Source organism: Filicampus tigris, chromosome 11 (genome assembly GCF_054856515.1).
Source record: "Filicampus tigris isolate MCC_2025a chromosome 11, RoL_Ftig_1.0, whole genome shotgun sequence".
NCBI classification, from domain to species: domain Eukaryota; kingdom Metazoa; phylum Chordata; class Actinopteri; order Syngnathiformes; family Syngnathidae; genus Filicampus; species Filicampus tigris.
This window is the reverse complement of record NC_141227.1, coordinates 10,162,419-10,181,907: the sequence shown is the minus strand read 5'-3', so window position 1 is coordinate 10,181,907 and position 19,489 is coordinate 10,162,419. Positions and strand designations below refer to the sequence as shown.

General features: G+C 41.1%; 2 protein-coding genes across 8 annotated transcripts in view; one reads left to right on the top strand and one right to left on the bottom strand.

The window, feature by feature from the left end:
- The window catches only part of arid4b (AT-rich interaction domain 4B), a 61,410-nt gene extending 44,946 nt beyond the window's left edge, over positions 1–16,464 (bottom strand). For 3 of the 7 annotated variants that reach the window (XM_086044505.1, XM_086044511.1, XM_086044512.1), the window contains exons 1-2: positions 8,575–8,793; positions 6,721–6,769 (exon numbers count right to left, since the gene is read on the bottom strand). In XM_086044505.1, coding sequence (XP_085900631.1) covers positions 6,721–6,726 — 6 coding nt within the window. In that variant the 5' untranslated portion in view covers positions 6,727–6,769; positions 8,575–8,793. Of the gene's footprint in view, positions 1–6,720; positions 6,770–7,781; positions 8,235–8,574; positions 8,795–16,370 lie in introns of those variants that run through there. The other 4 variants (XM_086044508.1, XM_086044510.1, XM_086044506.1 and 1 more) reach the window with 4 other exon arrangements.
- ggps1 (geranylgeranyl diphosphate synthase 1) lies at positions 9,137–19,366 on the top strand. Its single transcript, XM_086044515.1, has 4 exons — positions 9,137–9,454; positions 10,422–10,515; positions 10,895–10,965; positions 17,679–19,366. Exons 2-4 carry the CDS (start codon positions 10,443–10,445, stop codon positions 18,456–18,458), a joined length of 924 nt encoding a protein of 307 aa, XP_085900641.1. The 5' UTR covers positions 9,137–9,454; positions 10,422–10,442; the 3' UTR covers positions 18,459–19,366.
- The last annotated feature ends 123 nt before the right edge of the window (positions 19,367–19,489 follow it).

Here is a 19,489-nt window from a genome sequence, read left to right as displayed (position 1 = left end):
TATGAAAATAAATCCGAACAGCACTGACAAATCACGGATGCAATATGTTTTACAGACCATTTTAGTTATATATATATATATATATATATATATATTACATATATACATATATATATATATATATATATACATATATGTTAATTATGTTTTAATATTTTTGTTCTAATTTGTTTACAACTTTGTTTCACATAGTTTTTATTATCTTAATGTTATATTTTTGTAAACAACTCAGGCGCTAGTACACCTGCTTTTTAATTTATTAATATTTTATAGTTTAGATTGAAGGTGTTTATAACTCTGCTGCTGCTGCTTTAGAGGTTTTTATTTTCTTCTATTTTTTTTTAAATGACTCAAGGGTCTAGTGCACCTGCTCGTTTTATTTTTCTGTTTAATATTTTGCTGCAGTTTACATTGAAGTGTGAAATACAATGTTACATAATCTATTATGTTACAGAGACATGACCGCTGTGATCCCTTTTATATACAGCAATCATCATTCACAGATGACCCCCCTTGGTCTGGATTAAACAATATTATACGAATACAATGATGTCATGGTGAGTTAACCAAATTATTCCCAACATTCAAGTCATCTGGTGAAAATTATATTTTTAACATAGCAATATATATCGCAAACCCCTCAAAAATCGCAATGTCGTTTTTTTCCAACATCGCGCAGCCCTACTTAGTTGTGCCTACTAGTACTAACACAATGTGAAAAATAATGGTAATTTGAAAATGTGGGACACCAACCCACTATAACGTACGTAGCTCTCAGTGCGAGCAGACTATATGGAACTAATAGGTAATATCATTGTGCGTAATTTACATCACGGCACAGCATCGAATTTCAAACAATAATGCTAGGCTAATAATTGTAGCCTATTTAGCTGACCATTCTTCCAATGTCAGTGGATCTCGTCTCCACTTCATGTCCGGTCGTCCGGACACAACATTTTTATCATGCTGCAGCATCTGGCTCGGACATGTACGGTCCAACATGCATTATGCCAACAATCATCACTTCCTCCAGCTCTTCAAACATCTGGATCCCCTCAGATACGTTTGAAATATCACTTTTCTGAGTAGTTTTGAATACATTGAGCGCTGCTGTGGTTGTTCATCTAATGACGTTCAATCCCGCGTTCGAGCTCGCCAGCCTCTCACTTCGGAAAAACTGTGATTTTGTCAAATATACGAAATTGAACAGATTTTTCTTCATGCTTTGTTTTTTGTATTATGTTTAATTACTTTACTTAGATTTCATTTGGCATTTTCTGAAATTACTAAAGGTTGATGGTGCATTTCCGCGTATATATACTTGATGTTTTCCAAAAAGTGAATTTGAGGCTTGGCAAAGCGCTTTGAAAAGCATATAATGTAGATAAAGCACAATAAAAGTGCCAGTGACTATATTTCACAATTAATGAATGGATGAAATTACATTCACACATTGGTAGGTATTGGGTACTGCTGGAATACATTCACATAACTTTAGCCTAACAGCATGATTACCTAAGTCAATGTAACTTACTGTTACCAAGTCAATAAAAAATACCAACAGGCTAGCCAAAAAATGCGTTTGTCTTATGAATACATTCAAATCTGACTTCCATGCATCCAACCATTATCCTAACTATGTTATGTTTGGGCTTTTTTTGTTTTGTTTTCTCAGGTTTTCTGTGTCTGTCTCGTCAATGATTGTGTCCACCTGTCTGAATTCCACCCCCTTGTGTTAGCCAATCAACTCCCTCCTACCTTGTGTCTCGTCCAGGTGTTTCTCATTGTCTTGTCAGTATGCTTGTATTTAAGTTCCTAGTTTATGTCGGATCATTGTCGCTGTCAAGTTGTTTTGTTTCTCCCAGTGTTATAATTTGTTTCTTAGTGTTTCTTTGCTACTTTGAGTTTTGGACTTTTCAAGATTTGTTTGTCCTCGTTTTTGTTAATAAATATTTTCTTCAGTACCCGCTGCTTCTCCTGCCTCCCTGCATTTGGGTCCTCCATCCCGGAAGCGTGACAAACTACTTATCCTCACAAAGGTCCTGGGCGCGTTGGAGCCTATCCCATCTGTCGTCGGGCGGTAGGCTAATGCAACGAAGTAAATTAAGACTATGATCCTTCCAATCCATTGGAAACAACATATATGAACAGAGGTTTCATCGGGGTGTTGTGGTGGTACTTCTCTTTATAAAATACGTTTTGACACGGTTTTCAATGTTGGGTGCAAATCAATTCTCAGAACTGTTCGATTTGAAAGTGGAGTGATTCGATTCTTCAACTTAGTAAGATTACAATTGATTCAATATGGTACGATTCACTTCGAGAAGGTATGATGCAATTACTTGTTTGTTGTCATTTTATATACATTTGAATGAACTTGTCAGTATCTTAAAAGTGCCATTTCCTTCTAACATATATCTATCCAATAAAAGACTATTTGACACGCACCTCGATATATTTTAAAGTGGAAGGATTTTATTCGATTCACTTGCATCTTTGACATTAAAAAACAATTTTCCGATTCAAATTGTTTTCGTTACCTAGGTTTTTACAATTGTCAATTAAAAAGGAAACCTTCTCGAGAATATGCTTCTGACAGCGGACAAAACCTTGCAGTTTAAACCACTGTTATCCACAACATCAAGTGAGACGTCAGACATTCTAGCAAGTATCAAAGAAATAACCGCTTCCACAATGCAAGTCACTCAGCTGCTATGGAATTTGTCTTTGTCTGAATGTTTAGCGAGAGGCTGCTGAAATACCACAGGGAGATGCATTTACATTCCCATGTTGTTTCAAGATAGTAGAGCTGCTCAGATTAGTGAGATGAGGCTACGCCATGGCAACATCAGGCCACTGTGTAACACAGACAAACAGTCATCTTCTGAAGTTTTTACAGCGTGGGGAATAGAGTTCTGAAAAGTAATTAAAGCACAAGCTGTTGAGTACAGTATTTTCTGCTGACTAACCCTCAAATAGGAATTACACCACATATGTAATAGATACAGGTATTGGCTGCAAAAAAGTGCATTGGAGCATGCTCTTGTCTTATGCACAAAAATAATTTGTGCGGCAAATGTAATTATACGTTTTTCACCTAAATGGTGCTTTTCACTGCAACATTACATCAACATTAATTGATGCTAAGTGTGGATGCCATTTACGAAATACAGAAACCCCCGCCACTTTGTAGTTTGAGTTTCGCGGGTTTTGAAAAAGTATTATATAAATCAAAAAATGAAAAAAACAGTCATATCGACAGCCATATTATGTGAGCGAAGCGCGCTGAGCCACCTGGCAAGCACAACGTTCTCAACACAATGACGACGACACATCGGCAAATAAAATGTTAGTGTTTGTTAATTTTCTCTTACGTTTGTCTTAAAACAAACTTAAATTACAAATTACCTTAACTACAATCGCGCGTTGCATTTTATCCAAAGGACCTTATTGATGTTATTGTACGAAGAGAAAGTTAAAGTGGAAGTCAACCCAAACATATTTTTCCAGAATATGTTTTGTGCAGGCCCACTAATTCAGACAAGGCATTCTGATTAATATTGCATTTGTGCAATATAAGTTCAGCAACAAAATCCACCCGGTTTTAGCCATCTCAGGTGGCAGCCATTTTGTCATTTCTGTCGACTGAAAATGACACCACAGTGTCTCAGGGCTCAGATAAGGACCAATCATAGCTCAGCTGCAGAAAACAGGTGAGTTGTGATTGGTCATTACCCGAGCCCTGAGCAGGTGTGATGTCATTTTCAGTTGACAGAAGTGACAACATGGCCGCCCCCAGGGATGGCTAAAAACGGGTGGATTAAGTGTTATTCCACAAACGCAATATTTATCAGAAAGCCTTGTGTCAACTAGTGGGCCTTCATAGAACATATTCTTGAAAAAATATGTTTGGGTTGACTTCCACTTTAAAGGGATGGTGGGGCCGGTTGGCCATGTTTTCACTAACAAGTTCATTTTATATATTTTTTGATCAGGAAATGGAAAGAGTTGTCATTTTCTATTTTATCAATAAATTTGGGAGAAATTAGGAAATAAGTGACTCCATGAATAACGCCTCTTGTTAATGAGGAGAATGGCCGCACCCCCTACCGTTCTATCCTTGTTCTGTCGGAGTCACTGGAGGGACCGATTACAAACTCTCCATTTGAAATCATTGTACTTTCATTGCTTATAATGTCCAAAAACTGTGATCAATTGGCACCAAAATTTACGTGGACATCCTTACTAATTACCACTTCAACATATCAAAAGGATAAACCTCTCCGTGGCTGATTTATGAAAATGAGGAAATGTGGAAGTGAGCATGAGCTACATAGATTTATGCTGGGACGAGCGCACACTGCTTCTTTGCTTAAAAATAAATTAATTAATCAATTTAAACAAAATTTTAAAAAACACTGCTTCTTTGCTGATCATGGTTAGGACGAGCGAGTCATTGAACACCAATGAGGATATTTACAGAGACTGAAGTGGGAATGAGTGGCGTGGACGTGCACATTTATTTGGATGAGGAATGGCCACAGTTTTTCAACCGACAACACGCCATGGAACGTAACAGCCGAAACGGTACGTTCCAATGCGGCCACACTTGGCTGTGCAGTCAGCTTCCTCGCTAGAACTTTGTTTGCTGGACATTGACGCTTGCTGGCGGCTGCAAGCGGTGTCGGACAACACCCGCGACTGCTTGGGAGGCAACCCCGCGACATGGAGACACAGGCTTATGATCACCTGCACACGCTGCGCGGACAGTAAGGAGCTAATGTTGTTGTGCTAACGCCTTTTGTTTTAACGGCCTGAAGCTAGTTGTTGCTATTAGCCGTCCCGTTATCCTACCTTTAGCCGGGGAGGGAAGGGGGTGAGGGTATAAAGCTCCAATCTGCCTGCCCTGCTGCTTGCTGGAAGCCACCGTCTCCCTCCTGGGAGTTGACACGTGTTTAGCGTCGCTAAGTGTCCGAAATATAAACCAGTCGGGGTTCGTGTGCGCATTCATGATCTTGTCCGCTTCAGCTTGTGAAAATGGAGGCGCAATTGCCACTTTATTTTTGATTTTGTGGAGGTGATCATGATGAGATCACGTTTTATGTGAATAAATCCAAACTATTGTGCAGAACACTTTTATACTTTCACAGGTTAAAGTAGACAAGAGTAGTAATGTGCATTTGCATTTTGGTGGCTATCGGTTCCCATTTTAGACAACAGAACTGACAAAGCAAGCAATATTACCACGCATGCCCTCCTCGCGTGACGTAGACCACTGAGACCGAAACCATAACATAAGCCACGCCCCAAAAAGGGGCGGGGAAATTTGTTGTAAACCTACACAAAAAAAGCCCTTAAATCACTACAGAGTCTTTTGAGGTGGGCATTTTAGTACTGATGTCATTTTTACATGCAAACCTATTATAAAAGTGCCAATGTTAAGCTCATCCAAGTACGCTTACTTTCGGCAACCATACTTCGTTTTAAAAAGAGGCAACGAAGAAGAAGAGACAACAGCAGCAGAAGTCGTGACACTTTCGCTTTGCATAACGACGACGACAAGCGTTTAAAAGTGCATCATACCAGGATTGTACCTTTGGATAAAATGCACCAAGGCATTCTAGTTAAGGTAAGTCAATTTTGTGATAAAAATTAAAACTTTAACATAGTTATTAGCCTATTTAGAAGGGAACCATGTTGGGGGGGTTCACAATGAAAAAAATCGAAATACTAATACTAATAATATTTCAACCTCTACGTCACAGTTTTTCACCAATCACGGGGGGTTCTGCTCCCCATTAACCACGATAAACGAGGGATTACCGGTACTGTAATCACATTCAGAAATGTCCATACTTGCGGTCTCCAGGGGAGATCAAAGCTGAAGTACAATCTTTACCCATCTTCCAACGAATGACATCTGTGTTGTCTCCAAACAAAAATCGCCAACAACTGGCTTGGCATACTTTTGCTATTTTTTCAGTAACCATCTTATTGAATCTTGAACATTACATTGGTGGTTGATGTCATTTTAACTTGTGTTACAGTTAATATTAAAATAGGAAATGCATGAGGTACATTAGTGACGTGATATTTAACACCTTTCCTCTTCTGTCATTAAAGAGCGTCTTCCGAGAGTGCTGTATTGTTTGTAACGCATACTGAACAGCCTTGTTCTGCTCATACTGAGAGTTAACAATGTTAAAATGTAATTTAATACTGACAGTTTGGTTCATTTGGGACATGGGCTTTGAAAACCAGTGCTGGCACATCACATTTCAAGTCCCGCTGCATACAAAAGGAAATTAAAGGTAGTTGTGAAAAATAGATGCTTGTCTGCTCCCTGACTACGGCCGATGTGCCTTTGAGCAAGACACCAAAACAACCATCAAGTTCAGCTCGTAGCACTGACATATCTCTTTGTGTGTGTGCTGTGCGACACAAATATACAGCAAGCTACATGAAATGTTCCCATTCTGGAGTTAAATTTATCCATCATCCCAATCGCTTGTCCTCATTTGGGTCAAACGAGCCTATAACAGCTGACTTTGGGCGAGAGGTGGGGGTACCATGGATTGGTTGCCAGTCAATCACAGGGCAGGGGTAACAAACTGCCCTGATTGTCCAGTAGTTATTACACACAAGAAAAGGCTGACAATGCAAACGAAGACATTAAACGGCATTGAAGTAAGCGAGCAAGAAAAAGTGAGAAGAGCCTACCTTCATCTCTCTACGTGTCCTTTAGGTGACCAGTGCAGCGGATCCGAGGCTGAAAGAGATTTCAAACGATGTTAGGCATGACAACTTCAGCGAGTTTTTTGATGACGTCATTCCCCCCGCTTGGCAAAAACCTGGGCATCATGCAAACGTCCCAACACCTCGCGTGCACGCTTTCCTTCGGATTCGTGGTTGCACTCGGTTCGGTTTCAAATACATGGGCGGGCGTTAGGGGACTGGACCCCAGCACCCCCCAGCCTCCACCAATACTGTGTATCGCTGTTGCAATGTAAGCCGTGGCGGGCTGATCACTCTCATAACGAGTTGTCCAAAGCTTTTTATGTAATGGCCCGTGTGTGTGCGTTATAGTCCGTCAGTTTGCCTTGTAGTGGCGAAGGGCACACATAACCCACTGGTCTGCAAAAATCCAACGACAATGTACTACAGTACTGTTGTTTGAGTCAAACAAACATGCACACACACTTTTGCTGTCTCTCTCTTTCTGTCTCTCACAGAGACACACACACGGTGGGGGCATCGTGCAGTCCGCCTGCCTGCCTGCACCGCACCGACTCGCAACACTAGAGCAGCGGATGACGCCATTTCTGTGGCTGACAGTCGGATACAACCACAGCGTTTCATTTGGACTTGTACGCAAGCAGCGCATCCAATCCACCCGCTCTTATCAAGCTAAGCCATTAAACACCGAGATGAAGAATATCGCTTTTAAATGCAAACTGCTCCGTGGCGCTTCGCGTTTCCTTTCTCCGCAGACTCGGGGAAGAGTGCAGTCGCTCGATAGCGAAAATAGAGGTGTAATAACACTCGCTTGTCACCGAGCTGAACGTTTACGGACGTGACATGTGAAAAAGAGACGACAAAGGCGTCAAGTTGGTCAAAGTACGAGCGGCCAAGCGTCCAATTAAAAAGTCACTTTGGCGGAATGAGCTCTTTTTAGCGACATGTCTGCACACTACTCGCCGCTGACAAAGAAACAAGCCCGACATTCGGTTCGCAACAAGGTCAGCCTCACAACGACTTGACATAGTAGAAGCGCCACTAACATAAATGTCGTATTGTTAGAAGAGGAGTCGAGGTCGCCGTGTTTATCCGACGGACGCCGAGAACACGGAGTCATCCGCCCCAGACAAACAGCTCCGAGTGCCCGATACAAGTGAGTGAGTGAGTGACCAGCCAGCACGCAAAACCGGAGCCTCGAATGTCTCTAAACGTCGACTCCGTTTTGTCCAAATACCACCAAGGACACACAACACGTCGAAAGAGAAAAATCCCAACGGGGAAACACATCGTTGTGCATCTATGAGCAAGGCTGGTGGAGCGAATGAGTTTCGCTTTTCTTTAAACACAAGGTAGCCCATTCTGTCCCGACATAGTAAGAACTGCTTTGGCACTTAATACACTGCAACTGACAGTTAGCCACGACGAAAAAAAGACGTTTAATCACTGCATCGACGCCAAGCTTCGCCCACGGTGTTGTCGTGTAAAATCACTTTGACGCCTATGAGACTGTGCTCGACGACGAGGATTCCTCCGCTCAACAACACAAACGATGGTGCTCCCCCCAGCAGCCTTGGAACTAGTCAACCCCGGTGGAACCGTCTCACTTGCCTAAGGTTGTTGTTTACCGCATAACTTTGCGATCGCGCTGACCCGAGTTGTTTTTCAGCCATTAGCCCGGTGGATTCATTCATTCCCTTATAGTATTGTGCAAAGACACCGCATCACCAGTGAACAAGTTAGCGAACACGCAGTCTGACTGGTTCGAAAGCAGGGCAGCGAGCTAGTAAAAAGATGTCCAAAATAGCGATGGCTTTTGTCGAACAACAGCAGTCTTACCTACGCTGTCAAGTTGAGAATCGCGTCCGTTTTTCGACGAAAGTGTGCTAGTAATCCAAAGGAACATTTAAATGGTAACTGGGGGAGGTTTCGTCGTCGCTCATCGGCCCCAGGTTGATATTGAACACGGGTAGTTAAAGTCGTTTTCGCAGAGCACTGCTGTTTGCCTTGTTGAGAAGCTTCTCCAGCCAGCCTCTTTCTCAAATCCCCCACTCTCCCCTCCTCTCCTTCTGAGTATGATTGACGGGCGTGTTGATCACGCCCTGTCATTTCTGCGCAATCCAATTGGATAATAACGCCATGGGAAACGCCTCACTTCTCGATGATTGGTTTATAATGGAGGAAAAAATATCCATGGCAATCCACACAAAATAAACGTACCTACCGGTTGACACAATACAGAAAATACAGAAAAACTACAACCCCCAGGTTTATAATAAATGGGTGCGTTTGTTTTAGGCTAACTTGTGTCCTGATTCGACCTTCCCTTTTCCTTTCCTTATCAAGTACAAGCCGGAAGTTGCAATCGGGCAATGTTATTGTATATATACAACACACACTGAACACGACGCGCATATAAATGTAGCTTCACCAAGCTAACTATTCTGACAGCAGATTTTACAGATCTGCCCAGTTCCGGAACTAACATAGCACAACATCCCATGGGTTGGCTAGTTTAGTGGATTACTACACTGATATCACTGAGTGGATTTGGCTCTTCTGTCGTCTCTATACCCTATTCGATCAAAGCATTACTGTTTAAAAACTAGAGCGAAATGCGCGTTAGCGGCTCGATTTTCTTAGCATGCTAATGCCAGTCCACTAGCCGTGAGGCTAACAGGAACGGCCAGTCACCATTCTGTTATCGGAGACAACCAAGGTAGGTAGAGCTGAAGACAATTTGGCGACACTTGCTGTATTTTAAATTACAGTCATGACTTTTCAATAGGCTCGAGCTCAACCGTGACTCTGAACAGGATAAATCGTAGACAACTAAATGTGTCTTTGAGTCTTCTGAATTCAAAGTTTTTTTGTTTAAACAGATATTTAATTTTGTCTTTCTCCAAGTAATCATTAAACATGGAAGACGATCAATAATACACTGCTGGATCTTCATATGGTTTTTTTGGTTTTATACTAACTGATCATCCACTGATAGACAGGGCCACTGTTATTCATTTGAGTCGTTTGTATTTCTTTAGTATTTTTTCATTAAAGTTGCAGTTTTTAATATCAATCAATCACATTTATTTATATAACACCTTTCATACACAAAAATGCAACTCAAAGTGCTGTGCAATAAAAACACAACATAAATATATGTAATAAAATGGTCTGAGGTCTAAAATTATGTATGAGTATTTCATGCACGTGAACTAAACTGCTGCTTTTCTTTTTCATACATTGTTGCTGGTTGATACCATACCACACATCCAGTCATGTGATCAGTTCGTATACAGTACATTCATTGCAATTTCCCCCCGCATTCTTCCATTTACAAACATTTCTTAATACTACTTCCATAGGTAATTTTTCCCCCCAAAATAAATTAAGTTCTTGTATTTGGTTCTGATTAAGACTATGTGGTGAGTGTAAGTACTAAATTTGAATAAATCTTATCGCTTACTACTTTTGTATGTTTGCAGCAATCGGTATTAAGTCCAGCCATGTCTCACACGATTGCATTTGATTATTTTAAAGTTTAACATCCTCAATGGTCATGATGTGTGCCATGATTCAAATAAAATTATACATACATATAATATATATCATTATTCGGGTTAATGCACATTCCAAAGGGGTTTTATTTTCATGAAAATCTTTCATTTTTCTCTTCCCACAACAAGACTTCAAATACTTTTGAAGTGATGGAGGGTGAGCCAGTAGCAGCCTCAGAGCGAATTCTCCTAGAGCCATACAAATACTTGTTACAACTGCCAGGTGAGTTCCTGTCCAACTTCACAAACACCACCATCACTCAGTGTTGGAACTTTCTAATTTATAAATTGAACATTGAAACATGATGTTCAGTAAGAGAAATGCTGTACAAAATGATATTCCTTCTAATATAGATTTTTTTCGGGGATCCTGCTGCTACCACCTACCAGTTAGTGTTGAATTTGAAGTACTCCCCACCTGCAATTAAGACTAATCGGCTAATTGTACACCACATACTAACCAATACAGAATCCAGAATATAAAATCAACACCAGCCACACATAGTGATGACGTTTTTTTTCTCTTAGTTAGCTGGTGATTTAGCATCACATCAAATGGATTCAAACAATCAAACCACTTTTCATTATTATTGTCTCCACAGGAAAACAGGTGCGGACAAAACTTGCTCAAGCATTCAACCACTGGCTCAATGTTCCAGAGGACAAACTGCAGGTGAGTAATTGAAATGAAATGAAATAAATAAATACTTAGGGTAATTGCCCAATCAACAAGACATGTTTTAAATAGCCATAAAATAGTATGGTAAGCCTAAAATGAACATGGTGTCAGTGTACTTTATTGCTGAAGTCTCCAATTCTGTTGAATATAAAGCAACTAGAACATAAAACCAATTGAAGTTATAGATTAATCTAAATTATACGTCTCGTCAGATGTATATAAGTTCCATCAAGCGGAAAAAAAGTACAACATTTAAAAAGATATGACTTTGAGGACAGTCTTACTAGACTCACAATTGCTGTTCTATACTTCCAATGTGTCTTGAATGACTTAAGTTACTTACACACTATTAATCATGTTCTGTTATGTTGTTAATACAAAAGTTAGCCTATGATGCTACTGTAAAGCCTGACACATAACACACAGTATATACACGAGTCATACTGTATGGGTCAGTGACAATGAGCATCAATGTAGATGGTATGGTTGCATAATTTTGATGCAGTAGCGGTAGATTGCTTTTGGTCATAAACCTCATCTCAGCCCACATTTAGAGTCCAGCCTATGGGCTGAAATATGCGCCACCAGGAACTGGTTTTGAGTCATTTATATTTGAATTTGAATCTCTAAACTTGAATAATTGCATTGCAAAACAAAATTTGAATTGCATGAATTGAATTTTATTGTTTGATTGGAATCATTGCATTGAAACACTGAGTCTGAATTTTAAAATTAGAATTTATTAGTTTGGAACTGACATCCAGGATACTTGAAACTGAATTTAAAAATATGAAATGCATTTCAGGTTGTCTGAAAGTGTACGGAACCTGGATGGAATTTCAGGTGGGAGGCGTTATCATGTAAATAGAGGAGTTAGGAGCGAGAACCTAAGAATGTGCATTTAGCGGAATGAGATGAGCCCTTGGCCTACTGTTTGTAATAAATTCAAGCCCACTTTTCCGAATTGATGTGATCGTGCAAAGGCAAGTATTAATGCAGGTATTTTCATAGTATGCCACATGAAATCTGTTGTAAATTCCTCATTACTGCTTTGTTTACACAGGCATTGGTTTGCTGTTTGGTTCGTGTGTTTTGCACCGGACATATTTTCGGGCAGCTAATGGGTCCTTTCTTTACGTTGATTTATGTCTGGCATATTGTTGGACAGCTAAGGGGTCCTAACGTGAGGCGTATCGAGTCTGTTAGCCGTTAACAGTTAGCGGCAGATGCGCGCCGTTTTGTCGTCGTGTATGCGCCGGGATTGAGTCAGTTATTGAGCTCTGTGGAATGGATTGAAGTCCTAATAAAGCCACGCTGTTCTCTATCACCGTGTCCGGTCACGCTCTTTGATTCGAGTGACTGTTTGGATGAGGCTCTCCGGTGAATCCCCCTAAATTCACATACAGTTCTAGCTCTCCGCAACAAAATCATTTAGAAAAAGTAGGCTTTAATACAGTATATTTTAAACAGTACTGTCTATTGATATGTGCGCTGTGCAGTTTCTACCCCTAGGTGTCAGTGATGCTTAGGGTGTGGTGTTGAACAATATACTGTCTTACCTATATTTGAAAGCAAGCACCTTTTCATCCCTCCCTGACCCGATCACATGTATCACAACAGTAAAGAGCTGCGTAGCAGATTTGACTTTCTGGAGACCCCCGTGTCACATGCTCAAAAATGATGGTGCTGATTGGTCGAAGAGGAGATCTGTGTAACTGTGATCGATTGTTCTTCCTAAAATACCTGGATGTCTGTCAAGCGAACTGAATTTGTTGAGAAAAGAACTGAATTTGTATTTATAAAACAGAATGTGAAAATATACAGAATTTAGTTTTCAATGAGAGTTTCAGCGAACTTAAAATACATTTCATAATTTTAACTTCAGTTTGACTTCAGTTCCAAACTAATATATTCAAATTGTACAATTCAGATTGAGTTTTTTCTAACTGCAATAATTCAAATCAAACAATACAAATTCATATTATGTAATTCAAATTCAATTTTTCAATGCAATTATTTAAGTTTAACGATTCAAATAGAAATGATTCAGCTTCTGGTAGCAGTGGTTAGATGCATTGTCGAACCTGGCAAAGAAACAACTCTAGCCCATTACTTATTGGACGGATTGATATGTTAACGTAATAACAGAGGTTAGATTGGCAGTCAAATGCATTCCATGCCACAATCATCTGGCAAAATTGGGTTTAATCCACCCTTGACTCACTAAGTATTGCGCAAAATTTGGCATTATTTTTATTTTAAACCTGACTCAGCCTACCAGTAAAGGCACCAAAGCACTATGATGTCTTTATTACATTATGGCACAAAATAATCCTTTAACAAAGTCTGAAAATATCATCTTTGTTGTCTTCTTTGAATTATCCATTGTGCCGTGAATTTACGCAATAACATGAGGGGCAAAAAAGCTTTTCACGGTCATGTTCAAACTCTTGCAAGATGCGTCTTTCAACGTTTCCAGTACCTCACAGCTGTTGTAAATTGTATGCAATTTTGGAATGGCATTTACCAAAATACCCCCCAACCCACCCGTCGCCTCCGCCCCCTGGAAATGGTGTGAATATTCCGCCATAGTTTCAGCAAAGCTCCCACAGCCCAGCGTAACAGGTCAGCCTTCGGGGCTGAGATGTGCCCGTAACTGCAGAGCAAATGATTGACACCTTAGTGAGGCCTATCTCTGATTGGTTGTTTTTCCTCGGCAATGGTGGTTTCTTTTCTTGCAATTTGAATGAGAGGCACAAAGTACAGTTCCAATGTACATTTATGTCACATGGTGACATTGTTAGACTGACAAACTCGGCATCCCACAAGGCATTTTACACATCATGTTGCCTCATGGGTGACTGAATGTGTGCCCGTGTGCTCCCCTTCCTACTTGTTTTCTGTTTGCACTCCACGTGACCTCCACATGTTCATATTATTAACAAATCTGACTTTGGTCCTCTGCCACAAGCCTTCTAATTCCAATTGCGGTGAATTATGGCACAGCACGCCCCCTCCCCCTCTTTGCGTGGTGCTCGGTAAACTCCTGCTGAACCCATCACGCAGACTGAGAGCACTCCTCTCGGCATCATTAGCGTTCTGCTGCCAAGAAGGCGCCGCCATGGAAACAAGTGTGCCTTCAGATAGATGAAGGGAGTGACATTGGGCCTACTGTGTCATTCATTTGGACATGTACAGTACAGAAGGTGTAATATGTGTCTCTGTACAGCACATGTTGAGATGTTGCGCTTGTTCTGTTCTCCTTCTAGCGTTGCAGAATGGCTAGCATCACAATATTCTGTATATCAGTAGCCATATATACAAATGGATGCTGTCCATTCCCAACAGATTTGTTAGAAAAGCTTTCCTTTCAGAATCAATGTTTTCTATGGCATACTTCACTAACAATGACTCATTTTTTTGCAAATGAAATTTGACTGTCTGTACCCAAAAAAATAAATCATATAAATGTTGCAAAAAAATGGAAAACGCATCAGTTGAAGTTGAGTAAAGTAACATTTTAGAAATAATTTACCCACTGTCATTTTTTTGTGCGCAACAATAAATGGATAATGGGGATGTCACGACACGATAATATCACGATATGAACATCAGGATGCGATAATTATCACAATATTGTGGGGAGGTTGGCAATATATAAAAAGCTCACGATATTGTAAAAATAAAGACCTCTTGTTTAAAAACAACAACAACTCAATATTCTGTTTTTGTACATAATACCAGCATTCACAAAAAAAATAGGCTTTGCCAGTCGTGGGCCCCTATTGGTGATTAGCGTGGGACTTAAACATGCAGTAGGTGGCATCAAATTAAACTGCACTAATAAAGTAACCACCGGAGGGTGCTGGAACTGCACAAATGGAAAACAACTTGGGCTCTTAAACAGATTTGCTGCTATTAATATCGTGACATGACGACGACGATATATTGTGGCAATATTATTATCACAATATTGCCAATATTGTGACATCCCTAATGGATAAGTTTACTTTACTCAAGGCTTTACTCATTTTTGTTGAACATTGTATGTTTTTACTCTTTAAATGTGTCATTTCTGACTTTTTCTGCTGTTTCAAGCTGCTTCTTGTACATTTCATGTGACAAATGCAGAGTCACAGCCTGTGTAAGACGTCGCCAAGAACTAGATGGCAGTCACGTAACTTGTATCCACTCATAAATGCTGGATGCTTTCATAAGAAAAAATATCCATTTTCACTTAAGTGGAACATTGCAAGTTCCACTTGACTTGAGTCAGATTGCACTGCAGTGGGGCCTGAAATGGACCAAATAACTAGTTTATTCTTTCCCAGAAAACAGTCTAGTTCATGTGGTCAGACACGCAGCTCTTAACCCATTCGATTGGACATTCATGTAATCTTAGTCATTAATGTACAAAATATACACCGGCACAATGCAATAACTAGTTTGGGTAGCCGCATAAGAATATGTCGTAGGGAGACTTAGTTACCACTGTACTTACTGTTTTTGCATTTGAATGTCGTATGTTCCTGGCCTGCTTGTGTACAAATTCAGGTTATGCTGCCACCGTAGGAACAGAACTGCAGAATAACCGAAGACCTCATACACAGTATTTTAGTGTGATTCACTTTGAATAACTCAGAGGCGTGAGGCCTCATCCGTTCCACCCACTGCCTTGTCTGGCACAACCCTGCTTGTGCAGGCTCGCTAAATGACAAAAAGACAGCCTGCTCACAACTGACTGCCCCTCAGTATATTGCACTGACTGACTGACTGCACTGACTGACGCTTGTTTGTGGCAAAGACATGCCTGCATTGTTAATAGGTCGCCGTTTGCGGCTTTGGCAAACTGTGACTTCCACAGTCAGCAAAGTGTGGTGCTAATCAATGAAGACTTGTGGATCAGTGAAGGCATACAGCACGTTGGCAGTCTGACTAAATTCAATCCAAAGCAATTGCTGGTGCCGTACTTGTTATCTTGGAGCTGTTATTGATGGGAATATTGGATTTGCTCTGGCGGCATAGGTGGTAGGTATTTGCAATTTCTGTTACAGTCGCTCGATATAGGGACATGTGTACCGGTAAAACAAACTAAACCAAATTCTTCTCCCTACCTTAGCTTTGAACCAATTAAAAGCTCTGATATCATTAAGGCTTATCACGTAAACCTTTCATCCCTGCATGCAGCATTTCTAGCGCTCTCATGATCTTTTCTAATTTAAACTTGGACAGGTGAGGCGACCTTGGCAAAACTATTTGCGGCTCGGAAGCACATACCTTGGATTAAAGGTTTCCAACATGTTGATAAACCAACAAACTGTACAAATAGCACCATGTTATAGAATCTGAAAACGGTCCATCCATGTTGTCTGTTTCTTTACAGGAATTGGAGTACCTACCTAGTCACATTTTTTCCAAGTTCAACAGCATACACCAATGTGTAAAGTGACTCACTAAGGTTTCAGGGTTAGTGAAAGATTGTGTTAGGCAGCCTTGGCCATCTGCCTGACCCACTGAGCCTCTCTTTGTGCAAACAGCTCTCGCCCCCACCAGCCTTTAAATCACATGGCCAGCGTTTGACTTAACTACTTTGTGTCTCCTATATGATCTCAAAAGGGAAGGGTATTAATGGTTCCATTTTAGTCATTCAACATCAATGTAGAAGTTTCCAGAGTAAAAAAAGACTCCGTTTTGGATTTTGTGGGTTAAAAATGGTTAAGGTGAAAGCCAATTAAGTTAGGTTATGTAGATGATACCATTGTGCTTATAAACTTACAGGAGGAGTTTGTCAACTACATTACTGGCAATTTTTCCAAGTATACAACTGATGATGAGGAAAACATTTTTTTAATTTAGGGATTATGGTCAAGTGAAGTCATTTGTTGTCTCATAGTTGTGTGCCATTTTTAAATCACAAGGACAACTGAAATCACTCAAATTTTGTCCTGGTAATACATACACATTTAAATGGCTTTTCAGGCTTACGTTTCCACACGTGACTGCTTGAATAAAAGGGCAAGCCCTCAACATTTCATCCAGGGATGCACTCACTTTGCTTGATACTGAGCCGCGGGGAAAGCAAAATAACTCAGGACCTGTGAGGAAAAAGTAAATCAGAAAAAGGATGTACAGTGTAAATATTTGAAAATGCCAACTGGGTAGTGTTCAAACGCTGATAAAGAAGTGTACAGTTAGTGGTTCTGCTGATGCCAAGACAAAGGCAGGTAGATCAACAAAGAATTCTGTCACTATTGCCAGGAAGATTATTTGAGATGCAAAGAAAACCAGAACGCAACCTCAGTTAAAATTCAGGCTACTTTGCAAAAAACAGTTTTTGCCTGATGGATTTCTTTCAAGAACTGTACACACTCTACAAATCTTGCCAGGGCAAACTTAGGAACACAACGGTATGTGGTGGCTCCAAAAGAAATTTTTCCCAAAAGCAATGCATCATCTTATTGATATTTTTCTGATACTTTTTGTCTTATAATGCTAATTACAATGCTTTTAGGGGGTGTGTAGTCCTGCATTCATTTACAAAAGCGTGTACGTGTAGTAGTTCAATCATGTCACCGTTTGACTGGTGATAGAGCATGTAAACACGGCGCCCTCTGCTGTGTACAAGCTGTAGTGCATCAACAATATGCCTGTACACACCGTCTATTAAAAGGTCACTTAATTGAGATTGCGTTGTCTTCCGAATTCAGGTGATCATCGAAGTGACTGAGATGTTGCACAACGCCAGCTTGCTCATAGACGACATCGAGGACAACTCCAACCTGCGGCGAGGTTTCCCTGTGGCCCACAGCATCTACGGCGTTCCCTCAGTCATCAACTCGGCCAACTACGTGTACTTTCTGGGTTTGGAGAAGGTGTTGACACTGGACAACCCCGAGGCCGTGCGCGTTTTCACCCGGCAGCTGCTGGAGCTGCACCGCGGCCAGGGCCTGGACATCCACTGGAGGGACACGTACACCTGTCCCACAGAGCAGGAGTACCGCAACATGGTGCTGCAGAAAACCGGGGGTCTCTTCGGCCTGGCCGTGGGTCTGATGCAACTCTTCTCTGACTGGAAGCAGGACTTGAAGCCCCTCCTGGACACGCTGGGCCTCTTCTTTCAAATCCGGGATGACTACGCCAACCTGAGCTCGCGCGAGTACAGCGAGAACAAAAGTTTCTGCGAGGACCTGACTGAGGGCAAGTTCTCTTTCCCCACCATCCACGCCATCTGGTCACGTCCGGAGAGCACCCAGGTGCAGAACATACTTAGACAGCGCACCGACAACTTGGACATCAAGCGCTACTGTGTGGACTACCTGGAGAAGGTGGGCTCGTTCGCATACACCCGTCAGACTCTGCGAGAGCTGGAGGCCGAGTCTTACCATCTGATCAGGGCGTTCGGAGGGAACCCGCAGCTGGAAAGTCTGATGGAACTCCTCAGCCGCATGCATCGAGAGGCTGAAACGGAGTCGAATTCTGAGCACTGAGCAGCACCGCAGGCAAAACCCACTGACCTCCTCCTCGTCACTCACTGTGCTGACACACTACACGCCTTACATCCAAGAAAATACTCAAGTTATTACAAAGCAGCAGAACGTGAGACTCCTGGAAATAAATCCAGCCTGCGTCTTGCCTTTGTCCTTCCTGAAACTTGTTAAAATGACAATGCCACTGTTCATGTTTTATTAAACTGTACCACACATGAATCCTGGTGCAAGCAAAAGCAGCCCGTGTTCTGAAAACATGTTGAAATCATGACGCGACTGTTTAGGATGTAATAAATTGTGCAACACTTGATTCTCAGTGGAAGCAAAAGCAAGCCCATGTTCTGGCAACGTGTGAATCACGCGCTGTGGCTCTGAAAGAAATCGTAGTGTTTCTTTCCAAATGTGAAATATTCCAGGCTGGCTCAGGTTTCTTTGTGTGCTGCAGACATTTAATTTCCTACCATGGCCACGTACGCTATCATCATTGCGTGAATGAGGCGACATTTTAAAAGCCCTTTAAGTACCTTGAATATAGAAAGGTGCTGTATAAATAGAGCGCCATTTGCTTTTTAACCAACTGAGTGTTTTGCTGAAGTTCATCTTTAAAGCATGTGGATGTTTGGCGTGCTTAAGAGACGCGTGGCTCTTATTCATCGAGCGGCCACAGCTCAAAGAGAACCTCAAATCACCTACTTGTTATGCATCATATTGCTATTCCATTTAAAGTAGTGTGCTTTTTTTTTGTCAATATTTCTATGCCTTCCTCAGTGTTTATCCATTTAACTCTGACGCAGATTAATCATTGGAGTATAACATTTACATAACTTATCATGCTCATAGAATGTCAATCTTTTACACTAAAGCTGTGCATCAATTAAATAAAGATTCATCAAGTTTGTGGTCTCGCAGATTTAGTCTAGGGTCATTTCAGCTTTCTTATAAACCACAGATGTCCAAAGTTTGGCCCGGGGACCAAATAAGGCTCGTGTCCACATTTCTACCGGCCCACGGCCTCTGGAATAAAATTAATA